The 24,718-nt window shown below is 37.6% G+C and overlaps 1 protein-coding gene across 9 annotated transcripts in view; it reads left to right on the top strand.

Annotated features, from left to right (window-relative positions):
* The window catches only part of TRMT10A (tRNA methyltransferase 10A), a 36,621-nt gene that overhangs the window by 3,677 nt on the left and 8,226 nt on the right, over positions 1-24,718 (top strand). For 5 of the 9 annotated variants that reach the window (XM_060115354.1, XM_060115402.1, XM_060115361.1 and 2 more), the window contains exons 2-5: positions 1,837-2,033; positions 5,344-5,506; positions 19,750-19,821; positions 20,891-20,965. In XM_060115354.1, the coding sequence (XP_059971337.1) occupies positions 1,849-2,033; positions 5,344-5,506; positions 19,750-19,821; positions 20,891-20,965 (495 nt within the window). In that variant the 5' untranslated portion in view covers positions 1,837-1,848. Of the gene's footprint in view, positions 1-1,529; positions 1,604-1,666; positions 1,687-1,836; positions 2,034-5,343; positions 5,507-19,749; positions 19,822-20,890; positions 20,966-24,718 lie in introns of those variants that run through there. The other 4 variants (XM_060115379.1, XM_060115398.1, XM_060115394.1 and 1 more) reach the window with 2 other exon arrangements.

Here is a 24,718-nt window from a genome sequence, read left to right as displayed (position 1 = left end):
AGGGTTTTTATGAAGAGTAAATTAGATAATACATTTTTATTAAGCATAATAAGAATTAATGTTTGCTCTATTTTCATTACTTTAAAAAGTCCTTTGTAATATCATATTCACTCATTTGTTTATTCTACCAATGTATAATAAGCATCTACGAAGTGCCAAGCACTGTATTAGTATTGACAATATAATGTTGGGCAAAATCAGACTTATCCCTTACCCAATGGAGTTTCCAATGTAGAGTCAAAGTTGAGTTGTCATTTCTAGGAGATGTTCTCCCTAAGGAGAACTGTTTGGTTGGTGGCATAAGGAAAACTTGTGAATTCTTACTTGTATTACTAAATGATTTTTTTCCCCTCTTAGTAATTTTGTGACCTAGTAAAATGCCAGGGCTTTTGCTTCAGCACCTAAAGCATGCATCTTAGAATTTCTTGTCTTTCAGTCAAAATTCAGTAAACTTTCTAAGTTTGCTTTGGTTATCCCCATATGTCCTGTTATATCATTGCACTTTTAAAGAAAGCAAGAACCATATAATAAAACCACTGCTCAAATTATGTTCTGCAAAGGTTTTTTCCTTCCATTATCTGAATTGTGGGGATTGTTCTTTTTTCTTTTAGATGTTAGCTTCTCTGCACAGACTTGTTAGCTATCTCTGTAAGAGGGAAGAATCATATATTTTTCTATAAGGCCAATAGAACATTTGCAAGCTTCATGCTTAGTCTTTGATAGGGATAAATAACATACATTCTTAAGCTTTGATGTTAAGAATCAATTAAAGAGAAAAGATATCTCATATTTCTAGCCCTTTCCATAATCTGAAAGCAAGTTCAGTTCTAGGCAATGGATATGAAGATGTGGGTGTTTAAATCCAAATAAAGATGTTTGAGTTGGCCCTAAGTATTCCACAGCTGATTACAGAGTCAACTTACGTATTTTGTTTTTCAGCTGTGACGTAAGTGGAAAATTGACAGTTACATATTTACAATGAAATATATTGGGGTGGGGGCAACCAAAGTTGTTCTCTGCACTGGCCAAAAGATAGAAATATATAGCATGTCTGTTGTCAAAACCCAATTGTTGAGGGTACGCCCAGATAGTGAAAGTAATATTTTTCTTGTATGGACAGCATTAAAGACAAGTACAAAAAGGTGTCTTCCATCTCTTAAAAAATAGTATATTTTTTATAAAACTATATTTTCATTATATAAAATTTAAAAATGCAGAAAGCCATGGGTGGGTCAGAATTAAAACGTGTGTATATATTTTTTTAAAACAAAATTGGACATTATGTATTGTTTTTTGCTTTGATTTTCTTATTTAACATAACCATTTCCCTTTATCATTAAATAATTTTGGGAAACATGATTTTTCTTGGCTGTTTAGTATTCCAAGCCAGTGTTATCAATGAACTTTAATTTATATTTAGTCCCCATTTGCTGACATTCAAGTAGTTTCTAATTTTTTATTGTTAAAAATAACAACAGTACATATATCCTTTTGCATTAACTTTGTGTGTATTTCTAATTAATTTACAGGAATTTATTCTAAGGATATAAATTACTATGTGAAAGAGTATCACCACCATTTTGAAGCTCTTCAAACATTATAGGTCTGAGTAATTTTCTGGAAAAATTGTGCCATGGCCACCAGTACTGTATGAAAATATCCCATTTCATCAAATGATCTTTGCCAGTAAATGACAATTAATTGCCCAGATTTGCATTTTTATTCATTACTAATATGGTTTAATTTTAATCACAGCCTTCAGTCTTTTTTTTTTTTACTTTTTTTTTGTGTTTGTAAGTCATCTGTTCATGTCAAAGTTGCTTTTCAATTTTTCAGAGGCATCAAATAATGTCATCTGAAATATTGCCAGCATTTAGTGAGACTTCTAATGTTGAAAGAAAGCAAGACTTAAATGAAGACCAAGAGGAGAATCAGAAACCAGGATTAGGCGAAGGGTTTGAACCAATATCTAAACGGCAAATGAAGAAGCTAATGAAACAGAAACAATGGGAAGAACAAAGAGAACTCCGCAAGTATGTATCAAAATGCATGTATTCTACCCCTGTTCACAGGGGTATATTCCAGTATACCCCTAATGGAATGTTGGACCTTGCAGTAGCCCTTTGACATATTAAAAATAATTGTGTTAATTAAAATTCGGGCTCTACATATTGTTAGCTAACATTGTCAGTTGGCTACTAAAACTCTATGTGTTTTATTTTTTTAGCAGTGTTGATGAATTTACACTGTACACTTTTCTCACCCAGAACCTATTGTGAGTAGCAGCACAATTTCTAAAATAACTGATTTACAAAAGGGATATAGTTAGCATCCATGTCCTAGATATGGAACAAAAATAACCAACTCAGAAAGATCAAATTTGGGCCTAACATTGATTTTGCTAGAAGAACTATTGCAAGTTTTGGTGAGAGCAGTTAGGCTGAAGTTGTCACCGTATAAAGACAAAATTTACTAGAAGAAAATATTGTTGATGCAGATGAGAGAAAAAAATATGACTTTTTTTTACAAACAATTTTACTTTTAAATGGGAATAGTTTTTAAAAAACCATTTTATTTTATTGAGGTATAGTAATTTACAATGTTGTGTTAGCTTCAGGTATACAGCAAAGTGATTCAGTTATATATATACATGTATAAGTATATACATGTATATATATTCTTTTTCAGATTCTTTTCCATTATAGGTTATTACAAGACATAGAATATAGTTCCCTACGCTATACAGTAGGTCCTTGTTTATTTTATACATAAGTAGTATGTATATGTTAATCCCAAATTCCTAATTTATCTCCCCACTCCCCTGCTATCCACTCTCATAACTATAAGTTTGTTTTCTATGTCTCTGAGTCTACTTCTGTTTTGTAAATAAGTTCACTTATATCATTTTTTTAGATTCCACATATAACTAATATCATAAGATATTTGCCTTTCTCTGACTCACTTCACTTAATATCATAATCTCTAGGTCCATCCATGTTGCTGCAAATGGCAATATTTCATTCTTGTTTATAGCTGAGTAATATTCCATTGTATATATATATCACATCTTCTTTATCCATTCATCTGTCGATGAACATTTAGGTTGCTTCTGTGTCTTGGCTATTGTAAATAGTGCTGCTATGAACATTGAGGTGCATGTCTCTTTTCGAATTAGAGTTTCCTCCGGATATGTGCCCAGGAATGGGATCGCTGGACCATATGGTAACTCTGTTTTTAGTTTTTTAAGGAACCTCCATACTGTTTTCCATAGTAGCTGCACCAATTTACATTCCCACCAACAGTGTAAGAGAGTTTCCTTTTCTCCACACCCTCTCCAGCTTTTTTTGTTTTTGTAGACTTCTTAATGATGGCCATTCTAACTGGTGTAGGGTGATACCTCATTGTGGTTTTGATTTGCATTTCTCTAATAATTGGTGGTACTGAGCTTCTTTTCCTGTGCCTCTTGGCCATCTGTGTGTCTTCTTTGGAGAAGTGTCTATTTAGGTCTTCTGTCCATTTTTTGATTGGGTTGTTTGGTTTTTTTGATATTAAGTTGTATGAGCTTTTTGTTTATTTTGGAAATTAATCCCTTGTCAGTTGCATCGTTTGAAAATATTTTCTCCCACTCCATAAGTTGTCTTTTTATTTTGTTGATGGTTTCCTTTGCTGTGCAAAAGTTAGGTCACATTTGTTTATTTTTGTTTTTATTTCCATTACTTGAGGAGATGGATCCAAAAAAATATTCCTTCTATTTATATCAAAGAGTGTTTTGCCTATATTTTCCTCTGGGAGTTTTATAGTATCTGGTCTTACATTTAGTTATTTAATCCATTTTGAATTTATTTTTGTATATGCTGTTAGAGAATGTTCTAATTTCATTCTTTTCTATGTAGCTGTCCAGTTTTCCCAGCACCACTTATTGAAGAGACCATCTTTTCTCCATTGGATATTCTTTTTTTTTTTTTTTTTTTTGCGGTATGTGGGGCTCTCACTGTTGTGGCCTCTCCCGTTGCAGAGCACAGGATCCGGATGCGCAGGCTCAGCAGCCATGGCTCATGGGCCCAGTTGCTCCGTGGCATATGGGATCTTCCCAGACCGGGGCACGAACCCATGTCTCCTGCATCAGCAGGCGGACTCTCAACCACTGCGCCACCAGGGAAGCCCTCCATTGTATATTCTTGCCATGTTTGTCATAGATTAGGTGACCATAGGTGCATGGGTTTATCTCTGGACTTTCTATCCTGCTCCATTAATCTATATTTTTGTTTTTGTGCCAGTACCATACTGTTTTCATGACTGTAGTTTTGTAGTATAGTCTGAAGTCAGGGAGGATGATTCCTCCAGCTTCATTCTTTTTTCTCAATATTATTTTGGCTATTCAGGGTCTTTTGTGTTTCCATACAAATTAAAATAATTTTTTTCTAGTTCTGTGAAAAATGCCATTGATAATTTGGTAAGGATTGCACTGAGCCTGTAGATTGCTTGGGTAGTATAGTCATTTTAACAATATTGATTCTTCCAATCCAAGAATGAGGTATCTTTGCATCTGTTTGTGTCATCTTCAGTTTCTTTCATCAATGTCTTAGAGTTTTCAGAGTACAGGTCTTTTGCCTCCTTAGGTAGGTTTATTCCTAGGTATTTTATGCTTTTTGATGAGATGGTAAATGGGATTGTTTCCTTAATTTCTCTTTCTGATATTTCATTCTTAGTGTATAGAAATGCAACAGATTTCTGTGTATTAATTTTGTATCCTGCAACTTTACTGAATTCATTGTTGAGCTCTAGTAGTTTTCTGGTAGCACTTTAGGATTTTCTATATATACAGAATTACGTCATCTGCAAAGAGTGACAGTTTTACTTGTTCTTTTCCAATTTGGATTCCTTTTATTTATTTCTTTTTCTTTCTGCCTGCTGTGGCTTGGACTTCCAAAACTATGTTGAATAAAAATTTTACTTTTTTTATATGGTTATAAATGTAACTCAAAAATCATGTAGGAGAAGAATGATAAAAGTAAAATTTATCATAACTCTCAAACTCAGTATTTTAAAAGTTTTGTAAGTACGTCTAACGTGCTAACAATAGTAAATAAAATTATTAGTATAGTTCGAATTTGTGTAAAAAGTACTGTACTGTTTTTGCAAACTCATTTATTATGTAAAGCTTTTAGATAGATTATATAAAATTGCTGATATCTGACAATTTTTGATCCATGGAAGTGGCAATTTTGTTATGGTTTAGTCTGCTAATTTTAAAAAGTAATTGTTTCTTTGTCTATTTAGAAAAGTATTGTAAATGTATGAATATACAAATAATGAAAAGTTATTTTCAATTACTAATTTTAGACAAAAGCGGAAGGAAAAACGCAAGAGAAAGCAATTAGAGCGGCAGTGTCAACTGGAATCAAACTCAGAAGGAAGTGACAGAAAACGTATTCGAAGAGATGTTGTTTACAGCCCACTCCGCCTTATCATTGACTGCAGTTTTGATAGCTTGATGGTATTAAAGGTATCATGAATCATTGTCAGAAAAATCCTGTAACTGAACTAGGCTGAATAATTTTTGCTTTAATATGTAATATGACTTTGATATAACTTTATGTACTAAAATGCATCTTTTTTTTCTTTTAATTGTGGTAAAATACATGTAAAATTTACCATCTTAACCATTTTTAAGTGGACAGTTCAGTAGTGCTAATTACGTTCATGTTGTTGTGCAGCCAGTCTCCAGAAGTCTTTTCATCTTGAAAAACTAAAATTCTATCCCCACTGAATGAACAACCATTTCCATTCCCCCTCCCTCAGCCCTTGGCACCACCATTCTACTTTCTGTCTCTATGAATTTGACTACTCTGTGTACCTTATGTAAGTGGAATCCTACAGTATTTGTCCTTTTGTGACTGGTTTATTTCACTGAGCATTATGTCTTCAAGGTTCACCCACATTGTAGTGTGTGTCAGAATTCCCTTATGTTTTAAGGCAGAATAATGTTCTAGTGTATGTATAGACCACGTTTTGTTTCTTCATTCATCTGGTGTCGATCGACATTTGTGTTGCTTCCACCTCTTGGCTATTTTGTTCTTTTTTTGTGTGTGTTTAAAATTTATTTTATTGAAGTATAGTTGATTTACAGTGCTGTCTTAGTTTCTGCTGGGCAGTAAAGTGACTCAGTTATACGTTTATACATATTCTTTTCCATTATGGTTTATTACAGGATATTGAATATTATTCCCTGTGCTATACAGTAGAACCTTGTTGTTATCCATTCTATGTATAATAGTTTGCATCTGCTAATCCCAGACTCCCAATCCATCTCTCCCCCACCCCTCCTCCCCTTTGGCAACCACAAGTCTGTTCTCTGTGTCTGTGAGTCTGTTTCTGTTTTGTGGATAAGTTCATTTATGTCATATTTTTAGATTCTACATGTAAGTGACATCATACAGTATTTGTCTTTCTCTCTCTGACTCACTTCACTTAGTATGATAATCTCTAAATCCATCCATGTTGCTGCAAATGGCATTATTTCATTCTTTTTTATGGCTAAGTAGTATTCCATTGTATAAATATATCACATCTTCTTTATCTGTTCACCTGTTGATGGACATTTAGGTTGCTTCCATGTCTTGGCTGTTGTAAATAGTGCTGCTCTGAACATAGGGGTGCATGTTTTGTTTTGAATTATAGTTTTCTCTGGATATATGCCCAGGAATGGGACTGCAGAACAAATAAGCGATATGGAAGACAGACTAATGGAAATCACGCAATCTGTACAACTGTACAACTTTCCCAACATCACTTGGTGAAAAGACTTTGTTTTCCCATTGTTTATTTTTGCCTCCTTTGTTGAAGATTAATTGACCATAGGTGCGTGGGTTCATTTCTGGGCTCTCTGTTCTGTTCCAGTGACCCATATGTCTGTTTTTGTGCCGCACTGTTTTGATTACTGTAGTTTTGTAGTATTGTCTGAAGTCTTGGGAGGGTTATGCTTCCAGTTTTGTTCTTTTCCTCAGGATTGCTTTGCAAATTCTGGATCTTTTATGGTTCCATATAAATTTTAGGATTATTTGTTCTAGTTCTGTGAAAAATACCATGGGTGATTTGATAGGGATCGTATTAAGTCTGTAGATTGCTTTGGGTAGTATAGCCATTTTAACAATATTAATTCTTCCAAGCCAAGAGCATGGGATATCTTTCCATTTCTTTGAATCATCTTCAGTTTCCTCAGTTTCCTTTATTGATGTTTTATAGTTCTCAGCATATAAGTTTTTTACTTCCTTGGTCAGGTTTATTCCTAAGTATTTTTTTTTTGGATGCAGTTTTAAAAGGGATCCTTTTTTTACATTCCCTTTCTGAAATTTATGGTTAGTGTAAAGAAATGCAACTGATTTCTGTATGTTAATCTTTATCCTGCTACCTTGCTGAATTCATTTATCAGTTCTAGTAGTTTTTGTGTGGAGTCTTTAGGGTTTTCTGTATATAGTATCATGTCATCTGAATATAATGACAATTTTACCTCTTCCTTTCCAATTTGGATACCTTTTATTTTTTTTATTTTATTTTATTTTTTTTTATTTTTTTTTTTGCTGTACGCGGGCCTCTCACTGCTGTGGCCTCTCCCGTTGCGGAGCACAGGCTCCGGACACACAGGCCCCGCGGCCATGGCTCGCGGGCCCAGCCGCTCCGCGGCATGTGGGATCCTCCGGGATCGGGGCACGAACCCGTGTCCCCTGCATCGGCAGGCGGACTCTCAACCACTGCGCCACCAGGGAGGCCCTACCTTTTATTTTTTTTGTCTGATTGCTGTAGCTAGGATTTCCAATACTATGTTGAATAGAAGTGATGAGAGTGGGCATCCTTGTCTTCTTCCAGTTTATAGCAGGAAGGCTTTCAGCTTTTCACCAGTGAGTATTATATGGCTGTGGGTTTGTCATAAATAGCTTTTTAGATTGGCATGCTTTATATTACCCCATATATCTTATATTGCTTTAATTTTTTTCACTTGGCTTTCTGTTTGCTGTTCTTTTTTTTTAATATCATTCCTTATTTTTTATTTATTTATTTTTGCTGTGTTGGGTCTTCGTTTCTGTGCGAGGGCTTTCTCTAGTTGTGGCAAGCAGGGGCCACTCTTCATTGCAGTGCGCGGGGCCTCTCACTATCGCGGCCTTTCTTGTTGCGGAGCACAGGCTCCAGATGCGCAGGCTCAGTAGTTGTGGCTCACGGGCCCAGCTGCTCCACGGCATATGGGATCCTCCCAGACCAGGGCTCGAACCTGCGTCCCCTGCATTAGCAGGCAGATTCTCAACCACTGCGCCACCAGGGAAGCCCCTGTTTGCTGTTCTGATTGCGTGATTTCCATTAGTCTGTCTTCCATATCGCTTATTTGTTCTGCATTATTCAATTTGCTGTTTGTTGACTTTAGCTCAGCTTTTGTCTCAGCAAATGAATTTTCTAATTTTTCTTGTCTCCTGTTTATATTTTCTAGTTCCTTTTCCTGGTAATCTGCATTTCTCTCAATAGCCTTTCTTACTTCAGTATTTTCATTATCTCCTTTTTGAACTTGATGTCTGTTAGACTGAAGGAGTCTGTTTCATTGTCTTTGACTGGCAATCTCTTGATCTTTTCATCGGGAGTGGCTCCTCTGTTTTCTTCATTTTACTTATAGTTCTCTTACTCTATGAGTTTAGGAGAAACAATTATTTCCTAAATAGTTGGAGATATTTTTATGTGGGAATGTCCCTGTGTAGCCTGCATGGGTTTAATATTTTTGGTGAGCGAGCTGTTTTTTCTATGGATGCCTGCTATTGTCTCCTCGATAGGGGGTGTGACTGGGGTTGTGGTGGCCAGAGCCTGCACTGAATATTGAGCAGGGCCTCCTCTTTGCTCTGTGGTTCTCACAGCCCTATTGGAGGCAAGGCCTGTTCCCCAGTTGTTGGAGTAGAAGCCCCCAGATCCATTTCTGAGCTGTAGTGTGAGGTAAGCAGTATTGGAGCACTCCCACTGGGAGAGGAGCCACTGAGTATTCCTCTGCCAGAGCTGTCCGCTGAGAAGTGTGCTCTGTTGTGTCATCTGTCACCCGTTGTTCAGGCTCACAAAGTACACTGTTGTTGGCACTGCCCTCAGCCTCACCTCAACCATGGGAATGCAGGCCGTTGGCCCCGTTGTTCCTCAGGTGCTGGGTTCACAAAGCCACCAGCGCAGATCTGCTGGTGCAGATCCATTGAAGTCAGGTACCAGGACCGCAGTAGTTGCACACCTGAACCTGCCGTGGGAGCTATGGATGGAGCCCAGACCCCGGCCCAACTCCATATGCACACACCCACAAAGCCCAGAGCTGCTAAGGCCAGACCCGCCCCAGCCAAGGGAGCACCTGTAGCCCACTTGGATGTTCCGCAGGAACTGAGTTTACAAAGCTGGCAGCAGTGGCCTAAACCCACAGATCGGACAGCCACAGGGAGAGGACTCAGATATCAGCCCTGCTTCCTAAGTCACACGGCCCCTGGGGATCAGCTCTGATTTCAGCCCCGCCTCTGTGTGTGGGCAACTCGCTGGCACTTGCATGCTCCCAGAGCTCGTAGAGGCAGCACTGAGAAAGAAGCAGCGTTGGCAGGCACTGCCGCTTAACAGTGGGGTTTCAGTGGCAGCAGCACACCTGCTGTGAGTGCGCCAAGAGTGAGGCTGCTATGGCGGGCCCTGCCCTTCCCTTTGTGCACCCCTTAACAATGGTGCTTCACTTCTGTGGCAGGCCCGGGCCACAGTCCAGCCCCTTCAGGCTGCCTCCGTGCAGCCAACCCCAGTCCTCTCCCTGGGTCTGTCCTCTGAAGCCCGAGCTTTAGCACCCAGCCACCGTACACAAAAACAAAAGCAGATCTCAGACGGGGGAGTGCAGGGTGGTGGCAGGGACCATTTGTGCAGGTCTCCGTCTGTTCTGCCTGCTGCAGACCAGCTGCTGCACTCTCCTCCAAGCCTCTGAAGCTCCCTTTCTGTCCCGGTTGATCTCCCTGCCAGTGAAGGGGCTTCCCAGGGTGCAGGAACCTTTCCTCTTTCACTGTTCCCACCCAGGGGCTCAAGTCTTGTCCCGATTCCTTTTTTTTCTTTCATCCTACCCAGTTACATGGAGATCTTTCCTGCAGTTTTAGGTGTCTGAGACCTGCCGGTGTTCAGCAGGTATTCTGTGAGAATTGTTCCACATGTAGACGTATTTTTGATGTATTTGTGGGAGGAGATGAGCTCTATGTCCTTCTATTCTGCAATCTTGATTGGAGCCCTCTAAAATGCATCTTTTTAAAAAAAAAAATTTGTTGGAGTATAGTTGATTTATAACGTTGTGTTAGTTTTGGGAGTACAGCAAAGTACATCAGTTATACATATACATACATCCACTCTTTTTCAGATTCCTTTCCCATATAAGCCATTACACAGTATTGACTAGAGCTCTCTGTGCTATACAGTTCATCTTTATTAGTTATCTATTTTATGTATAGTAGTGTGTATATGTCAGTCTGAGTCTTCCAATTTATCCCTCCCCCACCTTACCCTCTGGTAACCATAAGTTTGTTTTCTACATCTGTAACTCTATTTGTGTTTTGTAGATAAGTTCATTTGTACCCTTTTTTTAGATTCCACATATAAGCGATATCATATGATATTTATCTTTCTCTGTGTGACTTACTTCACTCAGTATGACAAACTCTAGGTGCATCCATGTTGCTGCAAATGGCATTATTTTATTCTTTTTTATGGCTCAGTATTATTTTATTGTATATATGTACCACATTTTCTTTATTCATTCCTCTGTCAGTGGACATTTAGCTTGCTTCCATGTCCTGGCTATTGTAAGTAGTGCTGCAATGAACATTGGGGTGCATGTATCTTTTTGAATTATGGTTTTCTCCAGATATATGCCCAGGAATGGGATTGCTGGATCATATGATAGCTCTATTTTTAGTTTTTTAAGGAACCTCCATACTGTTCTCCATAGTGGCTATACCAGTTTACATTCCCACCAACAGTGCAGGAGGATTCCCTTTTCTCCACATCCTCTCCAGGATGTATTGTTTGTAGATTTTTAAATGATGGCCATTCTGACTGGTGTAAGGTGATACCTCAGTATACTTTTGACTTGAATTCCTCTAATAATTAGTGATGTTGAGCATCTCTTCACATGCTTTTTAGTCATCTGTATCTCTTTGGAGAAATGTCTATTTAGGTCTTCTTCCAATTTTTTGATTGGGTTGTTTGTTTTTCTGATATTGAGCTGCATGAGCTGTTTGTATATATTAGGGATTAATCCCTTGTCAGTTGCTTCATTTGCAAATATTTTCTCCCGTTCTGAGGGTTGTCTTTTTGTTTTGTTTATGGTTTCCTTTGCTGTGCAAAAGCTTTGAAGTTTAATTAAACTTAAAAGGTTAAGTTTTAATTAAACTTTAAGCTTAATTAAACTTAAAAAGGTCCCATTCGGATGTCCCTGGTGGTCCAGTGATTAGACTCCACACTTCCAATGCAGGGGGGCGTGGGTTTGATCCCTGATTGGGGAACTAAGATCCCACGTGCATGGCCAAAAAAAAAAAAGAAAAACAACAGTTTGTTTGATTTTTCGTTTTATGTTTGTTACTCTAGGAGGTGGGTTGAAAAAGATCTTGCTGTGATTTATGTCAAAGAGTGTTCTTCCTATGTTTTACTCTAAGAGTTTTATAGTTTCCAGCCTTACATTTAGGTCTTTAATCCATTTTGTTTATTTTTGTGTATGGTGTTAGGGCGTGTTCTAATTTCATTGTTTTACATGTAGCTATCCAGTTTTCTCAGCACAACTTATTAAAAAGACTGTCTTTTCTCCATTGTATATTCTTGCCTCCTTTAGGTAACCATAGGTGCATGGTTTATCTCTGGACTTCCTATTCTTTTCCATTGATCTATATTTCTGTTTTTGTGGTAGAACCATACTGTTTTCATGACTGTAGCTTTGTAGTATAGTCTGAAGTCAGGGAGCCTGATTCCTCCAGGTGCGTTTTTCTTTCTCAAGATTGCTTTGGCTACTCAGTCTTTTGTGTTTCCGTACAAATTTAAATATTTTTTCTTCTAATTCTGTGAAAAATGCCATTGGTAATTTGATACGATTGCATTGAATCTGTTGATTGCTTTAGGTAGTATAGTAATTTACACAATATTAACTCTTCCAATCCAAGAACATGGAATATCTTAGATCTCTCTCCATATATTTGATTTCTTTCATCAGTATCTTTTTTTTTTACATCTTTATTGGAGTATAATTGCCTTACAATGATGTGTTAGTTTCTGCTTTATAACAAAGTGATTCAGTTATACATATGTTCCCATATCTCTTCCCTCTTGTGTCTCCCTCCCTCCCGCCCTCCCTATCCCGTCCCTCTAGGTGGTCACAAAGCACCGAGCTGATCTCCCTGTGCTATGCAGGAGATATTGTAAATATTTACAATATCTATTGAAAATAGACCTGCAATGAACATTCTGCTACATGACTCTTTTTGAGTTATGGTTTTCTCAGGGTATATGCCCAGTAGTGGGATTGCTGGGTCATATGGTAGTTCTATTTGTAGTTTTTTAAGGAATCTCCATACTGTTCTCCATAGTGGCTGTACCAATTCACATTCCCACCAGCAGTGCAAGAGTGTTCCCTTTTCCCCACACCCTCTCCAGCATTGATTGTTTCTAGATTTTTTGATGATGGCCATTCTGACTGGTGTGAGATGATATCTCATTGTAGTTTTGATTTGCATTTCTCTAATGATTAATGATGTTGAGCATTCTTTCATGTGTTTGTTGGCAGTCTGTATATCTTCTTTGGAGAAATGTCTATTTAGGTCTTCTGCCCATTTTTGGATTGGATTGTTTTTTGTTATTGAGCTGCTTGTAAATTTTGGAGATTAATTCTTTGTCAGTTGCTTCATTTGCAAATATTCTCCCATTCTGAGGGTTGTCTTTTGGTCTTATTTATGGTTTCCTTTGCTGTGCAAAAGCTCTGAAGTTTCATTAGGTCCCATTTGTTTATTTTTGTTTTTATTTCCATTTCTCTAGGAGGTGGGTCAAAAAGAATCTTGCTGTGATTTATGTCATAGAATGTTCTGCCTATGTTTTCCTCTAAGAGTTTAATAGTTTCTGGCCTTACATTTAGGTCTTTAATCCATTTTGAGCTTATTTTTGTGTATGGTGTTAGGGAGTGATCTAATCTCATACTTTAACATGTACCTGTCCAGTTTTCCCAGCACCACTTATTGAAGAGGCTGTCCTTTCTCCACTGTACATTCCTGCCTCCTTTATCAAAGATAAGGTGACCATATGTGCGTGGGTTTATCTCTGGGCTTTCTATCCTGTTCCATTGATCTATATTTCTGTTTTTGTGCCAGTACCATACTGTCTTGATTACTGTAGCTTTGTACTATAGTCTGAAGTCGGGAAGCCTGATTCCTCCAGCTCCATTTTTCGTTCTCAAGATTGCTTTGCCTATTCGGGGTCTTTTGTGTTTCCATACAAATTGTGAAATGTTTTGTTCCAGTTCTGTGAAAAATGCCAGTGGTAGTTTGATAGGGATTGCATTGAATCTGTAGATTGCTTTGGGTAGTAGAGTCATTTTCACAATATTGATTCTTCCAATCCAGGAGCATGGTATATCTCTCCATCTATTTGTATCATCTTTAATTTCTTTCATCAGTGTCTTATAATTTTCTGCATACAGGTCTTTTGTCTTCTTAGGTAGGTTTATTCCTAGATATTTTATTCTTTTTATTGCAATGGTAAATGGGAGTGTTTTCTTGATTTCACTTTCAGATTTTTCATCATTAGTGTACAGGAATGCCAGAGATTTCTGTGCATTAATTTTGTATCCTGCTACTTTACCAAATTCATTGATTAGCTCTAGTAGTTTTCTGGTACCATCTTTAGGATTCTCTATGTATAGTATCATGTCAGCTGCAAACAGTGACAGCTTTACTTCTTCTTTTCCGATTTGGATTCCTTCTATTTCCTTTTCTTCTCTGATTCCTGTGGCTAAAACTTCCAAAACTATGTTGAATAAGAGTGGTGAGTGGGCAACCTTGTCTTGTTCCTGATCTTGTGGAAATGCTTTCAGTTTTTCCTCATTGAGGACAATGTTGGCTGTGGGTTTGTCATATATGGCCTCTATTATGTTGAGGTAAATTCCCTCTGCCTACTTTCTGGAGGGTTTTTATCATAAATGGGTGTTGAATCTTGTTGAAAGCTTTCTCTGCATCTATTGAGATGACAATATGGTTTTTTCCTTCAGTTTTTTAATATGGTGTATCACATTGATTGATTTGCATATATTGAAGAATCCTTGCATTCCTGGAATAAACCCCACTTGATCATGGTGTATGATCCTTTTAATGTGCTGTTGGATTCTGTTTGCTAGTATTTTGTTGAGCATTTTTGCATCTATGTTCATCAGTGATATTGACCTGTAGTTTTCTTTCTTTGTGACATCTTTGTCTGGTTTTGGTATCAGGGTGATGGTGGCCTCGTAGAATGAGTTTGGGAGTGTTCTTCCCTCTGCTATATTTTGGAAGAGTTTGAGAAGGATAGGTGTTAGCTCTTCTCTAAATGTTTGATAGAATTCACCTGTGAAGCCACCTGGTCCTGGGCTTTTGTTTGTTGGAAGATTTTTAATCACAGTTTCAATTTCAGTGCTTGTGATTGGTCTGTTCATATTTTCTATTTATTCCTGATTCAGTCTTGGCAGGTTGTGCATTTCTAAGAATTTGTCCATTTCTTCCAGGTTGTCCATTTTACTGGCATAGAGTTGCTTGTAATAATCTCTCATGATCTTTTGCATTTCTGCAGTGTCAGTAGTTACTTCTTCTTTTTCATTTCTAATTCTATTGATTTGAGTCTTCTCCCTTTTTTTCTTGATGAGTCTGGCTAATGGTTTATCAATTTTGTTTATCTTCTCAAAGAACCAGCTTTTAGTTTTATTGATCTTTGCTATCATTTCCTTCATTTCTTTTTCATTTATTTCTGATCTGATCTTTATGATTTCTTTCCTTCTGCTTACTTTGGGGTTTTTTCTGTTGTTCTTTCTCTAATTGCTTTAGGTGAAAGGTTAGGTTGTTTATTCGAGATGTTTCCTGTTTCTTAAGGTAGGATTGTATTGCTATAAACTTCCCTCTTAGAACTGCTTTTGCTGCATCTCATAGGTTTTGGGTCATCGTGTCTCCATTGTCATTTGTTTCTAGGTATTTTTTGATTTCCTCTTTGATTTCTTCAGTGATCACTTCGTTATTAAGTAGTGTATTGTTTAGCCTCCATGTGTTTGTATTTTTTACAGATCTTTTCCTATAATTGATATCTAGTCTCATAGCATTGTGGTCAGAAAAGATACTTGATACAATTTCAATTTTCTTAAACTTACTGAGGCTTGATTTATGACCCAAGATATGATCTATCCTGGAGAATGTTCCATGAGCACTTGCGAAAAATGTGTATTCTGTTGTTTGGGGATGGAATGTCCTATAAATATGAAAGAAGTCCATCTTCTTTAATGTATAATTTAAAGCTTATGTCTCCTTATTTATTTTCATTTTGGATGATCTGTCCATTGGTGAAAGTGGGCTGTTAAAGTCCCCTACTATGTATGTGTTACTGTCGATATACCCTTTTATGGCTGTTAGCATTTGCCTTATGTATTGAGCTGCTCCTATGTTGGGTGCATAAATATTTACAATTGTTATATCTTCTTCTTGGATCCACCCCTTGATCATTATGTAGTGTCCTTCTTTGTCTCTTCTAATCATCTTTATTTTAAAGTCTATTTTGTCTGATATGAGAATTGCTACTCCAGCTTTCTTTTGGTTTCCATTTGCATGGAATATCTTTTTCCATCCCCTCACTTTCAGTCTGTATGTGTCCCTAGGTCTGAAGTGGGTCTCTTGTAGACAGCATATATATGGGTCTTGTTTTTGTATCCATTCAGCCAGTCTGTGTCTTTTGGTGGGAGCATTTAATCCATTTACATTTAAGGTAATTATCGATATGTATGTTCCTATTCCCATTTTCTTAATTCTTTTGTGTTTGTTATTATAGGTCTTTTCTTTTGTTTCTTGCCTAGAGAAGATCCTTTAGCATTTGTTGTAAAGCTGGTTTGGTGGTGCTGAACTTTCTCAGCCTTTGCTTGTCTGTAAAGGTTTTAATTTCTCCATCAAATCTGAATGAGATCCTTGCTGGGTAGAGTAATCTTGGTTGTAGGTTTTTCTCCTTCATCACTTTAAATATGTCTTGCCACTCCCTTCTGGCTTGCAGAGTTTCTGCTGAAGGATCAGCTGTTAACCTTATGGGGATTCCCTTGTGTGTTATTTTTCCCTTGCTGCTTTTAATATGTTTTCTTTGTATTTAATTTTTGACAGTTTGATTAATATGTGTCTTGGCGTGTTTCTCCTTGGATTTTCCTGTATGGGACTCTCTGTGCTTCCTGGACTTGGTTAACTATTTCCTTTCCCATATTAGGGAATTTTTCAACTATAATCTCTTCAAATATTTTCACAGTCCCTTTCTTTTTCTCTTCTTCTTCTGGAAACTCTATAATTCTAATGTTGGTGCGTTTAATGTTGTCTCAGAGGTCTCTGAGACTGTCCTCAGTTCTTTTCATTCTTTTTTTTTTTATTCTGCTCTGCAGTAGTTATTTCCACTACTTTATCTTCCAGGTCACTTATCCATTCTTCTGCCTCAGTTATTCTGCTATTGATCCCGTCTATGATATTTTTAATTTCATTTATTGTGTTGCTCATCATTGCTTGTTTCATCTTTAGTTCTTCTAGGTCCTTGTTAAATGTTTCTTGCATTTTCTCTATTCTATTTCCAAGGTTTTGGATCATCTTTACTATCATTATTCTGAATTCTTTTTCAGGTTAACTGCCTATTTCCCCTTCATTTGTTATGTCTGGTGGGATTTTATCTTGCTCCTTCATCTGCTGTGTGTTTTTCTGTCTTCTCATTTTGCTTATCTTACTGTGTTTGGGGTCTCCTTTTTGCAGGCTGCATGTTCGTAGTTCCCGTTGTTTTTGGTGTCTGTCCCCAGTGGCTAAAGTTGGTTCAGTGTCTTGTGTAGGCTTCCTGGTGGAGGGGACTATTACCTGTGTTCTGGTGGATAAGGCTGGATCTTGTCTTTCTGGTAGGAAGGTTCATGTCTGGTCGTGTGTTTTGGGGTGTCTGTGGACTTATTATGATTTTAGGCAGCCTCTCTGCTAATGGGTGTGGTTGTGTTCCTGTCTTGCTAGTTGTTTGGCATAGGTTGTCCAGCACTGTAGCTTGCTTGTCGTTGAGTGGAGCTGGGTGTTGGTGTTGAGATGGAGATCTCTTGGAGATTTTCGCCATTTGATATTATGTGGAGCTGGGTGGTCCCTTGTGGAACAGTGTCCTGAAGTTGGCTCTCCCACATCAGAGGCACAGCCCTGACTCCTGGCTTCAGCACCAAGAGCCTTTCATCCACACGGCTCAGAATAAAAGGGAGAAAACGTAGAAAGAAAGAAAGAGAATAAAATAAAATAAAGTTATTAAAATAAAAAATTATTAAGAAAAAAAATGTTTTTTAAGTAAAAAAGAAAAAAAATGGACGGATAGAACCCTAGGACAAATGGTGAAAGCAAAGTTATACAGACAAATTCTCACAAAGAAGCATACACATTCACACTTAGAAAAAGAGGATAAGTGGAACAAATAATAAATCTTGCTCTTAAAGTCCACCTCCTCAATTTGGGATGATTCATTGTCTATTCAGGTATTCCACAGATGCAGGATACATCAAGTTGATTGTGGAGATTTAATCCGCTGCTCCTGAGGCTGCTGGGAGAGATTTCCGTTTCTCTTCTTTGTTCGCACGGCTCCAGGGGTTCAGCTTTAGATTTGGCCCCGCCTCTGCATGTAGGTCACTGGAGGGCATCTATTCTTTGCTCAGACAGGACGGGGTTAAAGGAGCAGCTGCTTCGGGGACTCTGGCTCACCCAGGCGGGGGGAGGGAGGGGTACGGAGTGTGGGGCGAGCCTGCAGCAGCAGAGGCCGGCGTGACGTTGCACCAGCCTGAGGCGTGCCGTGCGCTCTCTCGGGGAAGTTGTCCCTGGATCCCGGGACCCTGGCAGTGGCAGGCTGCACAGGCTCCCAGGAGGGGAGGTGTGGATAGTGACCTGCGCTTGCTCACAGGCTTCTTGGTGGCGGCAGCAGCAGCCTTAGCATCCCATGCCTGTCTCTGGGGTCTGCGCTGTTAGCCGCTGCTCGCACCCGTCTCTGGAGCTCCTTTAAGCAAGTGCTCTTAATCCCCTCTCCTCGCGCACCAGGAAACAGAGGCAAGAAAAAGTCTCTTGCCTCTTCGGCAGCTCCAGACTTTTTCACCCCTTCAGGCTGTGTTCACGCCACCAACCCCAGTCCTCTCCCTGCGCTCTGACCGAAGCCCGAGCCTCAGCTCCCAGCCCCACCCCCCCCCGGCGGGTGAGCAGACAAGCATCTCGGGCTGGTGAGTGCTGGTCAGCACCGATCCTCTGTGCGGGAATCTCTCCGCTTTGCCCTCCGCACCCCTGTTGCTGTGCTCTCCTCCACGGCTCCAAAGCTCCCCCCTCCGTCATCCACAGTCTCCGCCCAGGAAGGGACTCCTAGTGTGTGGAAACCTTTCCTCCTTCACGGCTCCCTCCCACGGGTGCAGGTCCCGTCCCTATCCTTTTGTCTCTGTTTATTCTTTTTTCTTTTGCCCTACCCAGGTACGTGGGGAGTTTCTTGACTTTTGGGAGGTCTGAGGTCTTCTGCCAGTGTTCAGTAGGTGTTCTGTAGGAGTTGTTCCACGTGTAGATATATTTCTGATGTGTCTGTGGGGAGGAGGGTGATCTCCGCGTCTTACTCTTCCGCCATCTTCCCCCTCTCTCATCAGTATCTTACAGTTTTCTGAGTACAGATCTTTTGCCTCCTTAGGTATTCCTAAGTATTTTTATTCTTTTTGATGTGATGGTAAATGGGATTGTTTCCTTGATTTCTCTTTCTGATCTTCTGTTGTTAGTGTGCAGGAATGTGTACTCCACCCAGCAACGCTCTCATTCGTATTAGATGGAGAAATCAAAAGCTTTATAGACAAGCAAAAGATAAGGGAATTCAGCACCACCAAACCAGCTTTAAAATGCATCTTAAAATTAAGTTTTTCAAAATCTGTGACCCTAAATTAAAGTAGCTAATAAGTTGCTTTTATTTATATGTATATGTATAGACAGAGGGAAAGACAGATACCGTAAGAGATTATGAAACTCAGTAACTGCATATTAATCATAAAGAGCTGTGGGGAGTTTGTTATTTATCCTAATCAAAAGGAAGAAAATTAGAAATATGATTGGCTTAATAGAATTATTTCTTATTTAATAGTTTGAGAAACCTGGTTGTTTAAACAATGCTACTAAAAGGAATATGTTTATAACCTTTGGTAGTTATAAAAATTGTAATAGCATGACTATAAGAGAGTTCTTTTTTTGTCTCTTAAGAAGAGTGAAAGTTTTCCTGAACTTGCATTTTAAGTGGCTACAAAATGTGAAATAATGGGTCACTTATAGAGTATTGACTTATGGTAATTTTTATTAGTATGTAAGAAAACTGAATGGAAATTATCAGAAAGGACTTGTATTTCAAAAGAAAGAATGTCCCTATCTAGTCATCCCTTCTGCTTATTCTATTCCACTTGGATTGTGGAATGGCCATAAATAATTTTGAAAATATTGCTTTAAAAATTGTACTCTTTTATAGGACATTAAGAAACTTCATAAGCAGATTCAACGATGTTATGCAGAAAATCGACGAGCACTGCATCCTGTGCAGGTATGTTTGGGGAATTTAAAACAAACTTCCAGTTTCCTTTTATATCTTCCTTTGGAAAAGGCACAGGTAATCCTCGTTGCTTTTATAAGGAAGAGCCTTACAGGTAATCTTTCTTAGAGAACAAAATGCCTATTTGTAAAAATGTTTTACTTTTCTACAAAAATAAAATATTCTAAACATTTTTTCACGTCATTCTCAAACACATTGTGCCCATTCATCATTAGTCTTGTACACACTGACCTGTTCACTGCTGTGTAGTTGAACATCTTCATTAAAGGACTTATGCATATTTTCATACCAGTTTCTCAACTCTCAATTCCTTCCTTTCTGGGGAATGGGGTAACTGCCCCTGGCTGATATGTGCCATTGTGTCTGTTGGCTAGATTTTTTCTACTTAAAGGATATTGAGTCACTAATAATTTTGAAAGGTACTTTATTAGCTAGAATGAGGAAGTGATTTGTGAGACTAGTTGGCTGCTCTTAAGAGTAGGGTCATTTTTCTTACTGAATTTGTTTGAATTCTAGGTGACCTAAAAATGAATTCTGGCTCACTGATGTTAAAAACCAGAAAATCTTAATATACTTTTGGTTAGATATTTTCTTCTTATCAAGTGATAGTAATATTATATTTTTACATTCTATATTCTTCTCACCCTCGATTAGATTTGAAATAGGTTTCAGGGTTTAGAGTCAAAGCAAAATTATGAAGATTTTGGACTGGTAAAAAATAATTCTAGTGGCAAAAGGAGGGGAAGGGAAACTTCACATGGAAGCAGGAAGTTTATAGTAAAGTGATCATTAAACAAGAGGCAGATTATAACTGCTTAGAAAACAGTATGAAAATGTAGATGGAATACAGAAGTTAGTGGGCTAGGAGATACACAAAAATACACATTGCTTGTACCACAAATTTATTCTTGCATGTTTAAAGCATGCCATAAATTTATTTTTTTCCAGAATGAAAATATTTTGTGTTTCATTGATAATCAGATGAGTGTATGAGGGAATAAAATATTGACTTTAATAGTCATTTGCTCTCTCTTTCTATACCTGCCAATCTCTTTATCAGTTTTACTTGACAAGCCATGGAGGCCAATTGAAAAAGAACATGGATGAAAATGACAAAGGATGGGTCAACTGGAAGGTAACTAAAATAGATTAACTCTCACATAATTCAAGGTATTTTTATGCTTAAAGGTCTACATTTTTTACCTAAGTTTTACACAATGCTAATAAATATAAGACTCAGCAGCTACAAACCCTGCATATCACTGCACCTAAGTTTACCAGTGGGAGAAGCTAAGAGCCTTGAGATACAGTCTGTACTTGCTTTCATGAAATCTCACTTGCTATTTTACTGCCAACTTTAAAACATATTTTTTAAAAAAGGAAAAAATTTAAAGGTCTGTATGCAGTCTCTACCTAGAAAACTGGCTATACATTATTTATAAGAGTGAAGTCACTCTAAAATTTGGAAATGTACTTGCATTCTCTTTCTTCTAAATCTGTGCTATACCATATGGTGTCCACTTCCACATGTGGCTATTGAACTCTTGAAATGTGACTGGTCTGAGTTGAGATGTGCTATAAATGTCAAATAGACATTAGTACCAAAAAAAAGAGAATGTAAAATATCTCCTTAAAATTAAAAAAAAACCCACAGTTATTATAAGTTGAAATAACATTTCAGGTATATTGTGTTGAATACAATGTATTATTAAACTTAATTTCATCTATTTCTTTTCACTTTTTTTTAATGTGGCTATTAGATGATTTCAAATAGTATATGTGGCTCACATTTTTTCTATTGGACTAAACTACTCTCAGTCATTTGCAAAGATGGCTAATAGATTGGCTTTAGTACCAGTCCCTAAGGAACCTTAACCCTATTCTACTCAGAGAAGTAGTGGGTTATTCCTACACTTTTTTCCTTTCTCCAAGCCAGTTCTCACCGTGACAGACTTTCCCTGTCTCACTTACTAATGCCATAATGACTGCATTTATTTTATTAATAGTCCATAGTATAAAACATTTCCAAAGGTTTTTTAAGTTTTAAAGTACAATATATTTACCAAGTTTTATGTTCATGCCTATTTTCCTAAGAAATAATGTAATAAGTTAAAATAGGCATACTTTCAGTTATTTTGTGGCTTGTTAAATTTATTATTTCATACCACCAGTTTTCCAGAGACATGTGAGTTCGCTGGTCTCTAATTATGCACATTCTTCTTGGGGCCCTTATTAAGCATAGGGATCAAGTTTATAATATACCATTTTCCAGAAAAATGGCTGTTTATTAATCAATAAGGTATACATCTTAGGTGAGAGGTCTCTACTTCATTTTTGATTTCCACAAAAATTACTGAGAAATGCCATCTGAGCCTGGTGATACATCTTCCTTTATTCTTTTGGTGCAATTTGCAAACTTCTGACTGCCAACTGTTGTTCAGTCTTGTACCTCTGACCTGACAGTTTTGGTGAAGAAGATTTCAAATGTGTATCTTTGTGGAAGCAGATGCATGGAATTTATTACATCTGTAAGCGCTTTCCGTTAGATGATTCATGTAGATGGAGAAGGAAGTAATTGGAGAAGGCATTCTTTGGCTGGAGAACAATGTGAGCAAATACCTGACAAAAATGCATTTGTTTTGTTGGAACAGAGAAAGATAGGTTAGTGCTATATTCAGGAAAGAATTACTAAGTTAAGGAGTTTGGATTTTATTCTACAGATAAAGGTAAAACATGATAGTGTTTTCAGAAAATGAGTGCACAATCCGTATGTGGAAGTAAATTGGAGAGATCTGAGGCTAGAGACAGGGAAATAACATCAGGAGGCTACTTAAATAATTGAGATGTGAGGTGAAAAGATGTTGGAGTAATAGATTCTAAATAAATAATACATTGTTATAATATTCTTTCAAACTTCCTTTCATATATTTTTTGGATAGGTTTGTCTAGAGAAAAGAAAATAATCATTTTTAGCCAATTTTCACAAAATCCTATTAATAACATCTCTCCCCTTGTGTTTTTTTTTTTACATCTTTATTGGAGTATAATTGCTTTACAATGGTGTGTTAGTTTCTGCTTTATAACAAAATGAATCAGTTATACATATACATATGTTCCCATATCTTTTCCCTCTTGCGTCTCCCTCCCTCCCACCCTCCCTATCCCACCCCTCTAGGTGGTCACAAAGCACCAAGCTCATCTCCCTGTGCTATGCGGCTGCTTCCCACTAGCTAGCTATTTTACATTTGGTAGTGTATATATGTCCATGCCACGCTCTCACTTTGTCACAGCTTACCCTTCCCCCTCCCCGTGTCCTCAAGTCCATTCTCTAGTAGCTCTGTGTCTTTATTCCCATCTTACCCCTAGGTTCTTCATGAAATTTTTTTTTCTTAAATTCCATATATATGTGTTAGCATATGGTATTTGTTTTTCTCTTTCTGACTTACTTCACTCTGTATGACAGACTCTAGGTCCATCCACCTCACTACAAATAACTCAATTTCATTTCTTTTTATGGCTGAGTCATACTCCATTGTATATATGTGCTGCATCTTCTTTATCCATTCATCCAATGATGGACACTTAGGTTGTTTCCATCTCCTGGCTATTGTAAATAGAGCTGCAATGAACATTTTGGTACATGACTCTTTTTGAATTATAGTTTTCTCAGGGTATATGCCCAGTAGTGGGATTGCTGGGTCATATGGTAGTTCTATTTGTAGTTTTTTAAGGAACCTCCATACTGTCCTCCATAGTGGCTGTACCAGTTCACATTCCCACCAGCAGTGCAAGAACGTTCCCTTATTCTCCACACCCTCTCCAGCATATATTGTTTCTAGATTTTTTGATGATGGCCATTCTGACTGGTGTGAGATGATACCTCATTGTAGTTTTGATTTGCATTTCTCTAATGATTAATGATGTTGAGCATTCTTTCATGTGTTTGTTGGCAGTCTGTATATCTTCTTTGGAGAAATGTCTATTTAGGTCTTCTGCCCATTTTTAGTTTGGGTTGTTTGTTTTTTTGTTATTGAGCTGCATGAGCTGCTTGTAAATTTTGGAGATTAATCCTTTGTCAGTTGCTTCATGTGCAAATATTTTCTCCCATTCTGAGGGTTGTCTTTTGGTCTTGTTTATGGTTTCCTTTGCTGTGCAAAAGCTTTTAAGTTTCATTAGGTCCCATTTGTTTATTTTTGTTTTTATTTCCATTTCTCTAGGAGGTGGGTCAAAAAGAATCTTGGCTGTGATTTATGTCATAGAGTGTTCTATGTTTTCCTCTAACAGTTTGATAGTTTCTGGCCATACATTTAGGTCTTTAATCGATTTTGAGCTTATTTTTGTGTATGGTGTTAGGGAGTGATCTAATCTCATACTCTAACACATACCTGTCCAGTTTTCCCAGCACCACTTATTGAAGAGACTGTCCTTTCTCCACTGTACATTCCTGCCTCCTTTATCAAAGATAAGGTGACCATATGTACGTGGGTTTATCTCTGGGCTTTCTATCCTGTTCCATTGATCTATATTTCAGTTTTTGTTCCAGTACCATACTGTCTTGATTACTGTAGCTCTGTAGTATAGTCTAAAGTCAGGAAGCCTGATTCCTCCAGCTCCGTTTTTCGTTCTCAAGATTGCTTTGGCTATTTGGGGTCTTTTGTGTTTCCATACAAATTGTGAAATTTTTTGTTTTAGTTCTGTGAAAAATGCCAGTGGTAGTTTGATAGGGATTGCATTGAATCTGTAGATTGCTTTGGGTAGTAGAGTCATTTTCACAATATTGATTCTTCCAATCCAGGAGCATGGTATATCTCTCCATCTATTTGTATCATCCTTAATTTCTTTCATCAGTGTCTTATAATTTTCTTCATACAGGTCTTTTGTCTTCTTA

Source organism: Mesoplodon densirostris, chromosome 1 (genome assembly GCF_025265405.1).
Source record: "Mesoplodon densirostris isolate mMesDen1 chromosome 1, mMesDen1 primary haplotype, whole genome shotgun sequence".
NCBI lineage: Eukaryota > Metazoa > Chordata > Mammalia > Artiodactyla > Ziphiidae > Mesoplodon > Mesoplodon densirostris.
The sequence above is the reverse complement of the archived record's forward strand: the minus strand, read 5'-3'. Positions and strand labels throughout refer to the sequence as shown.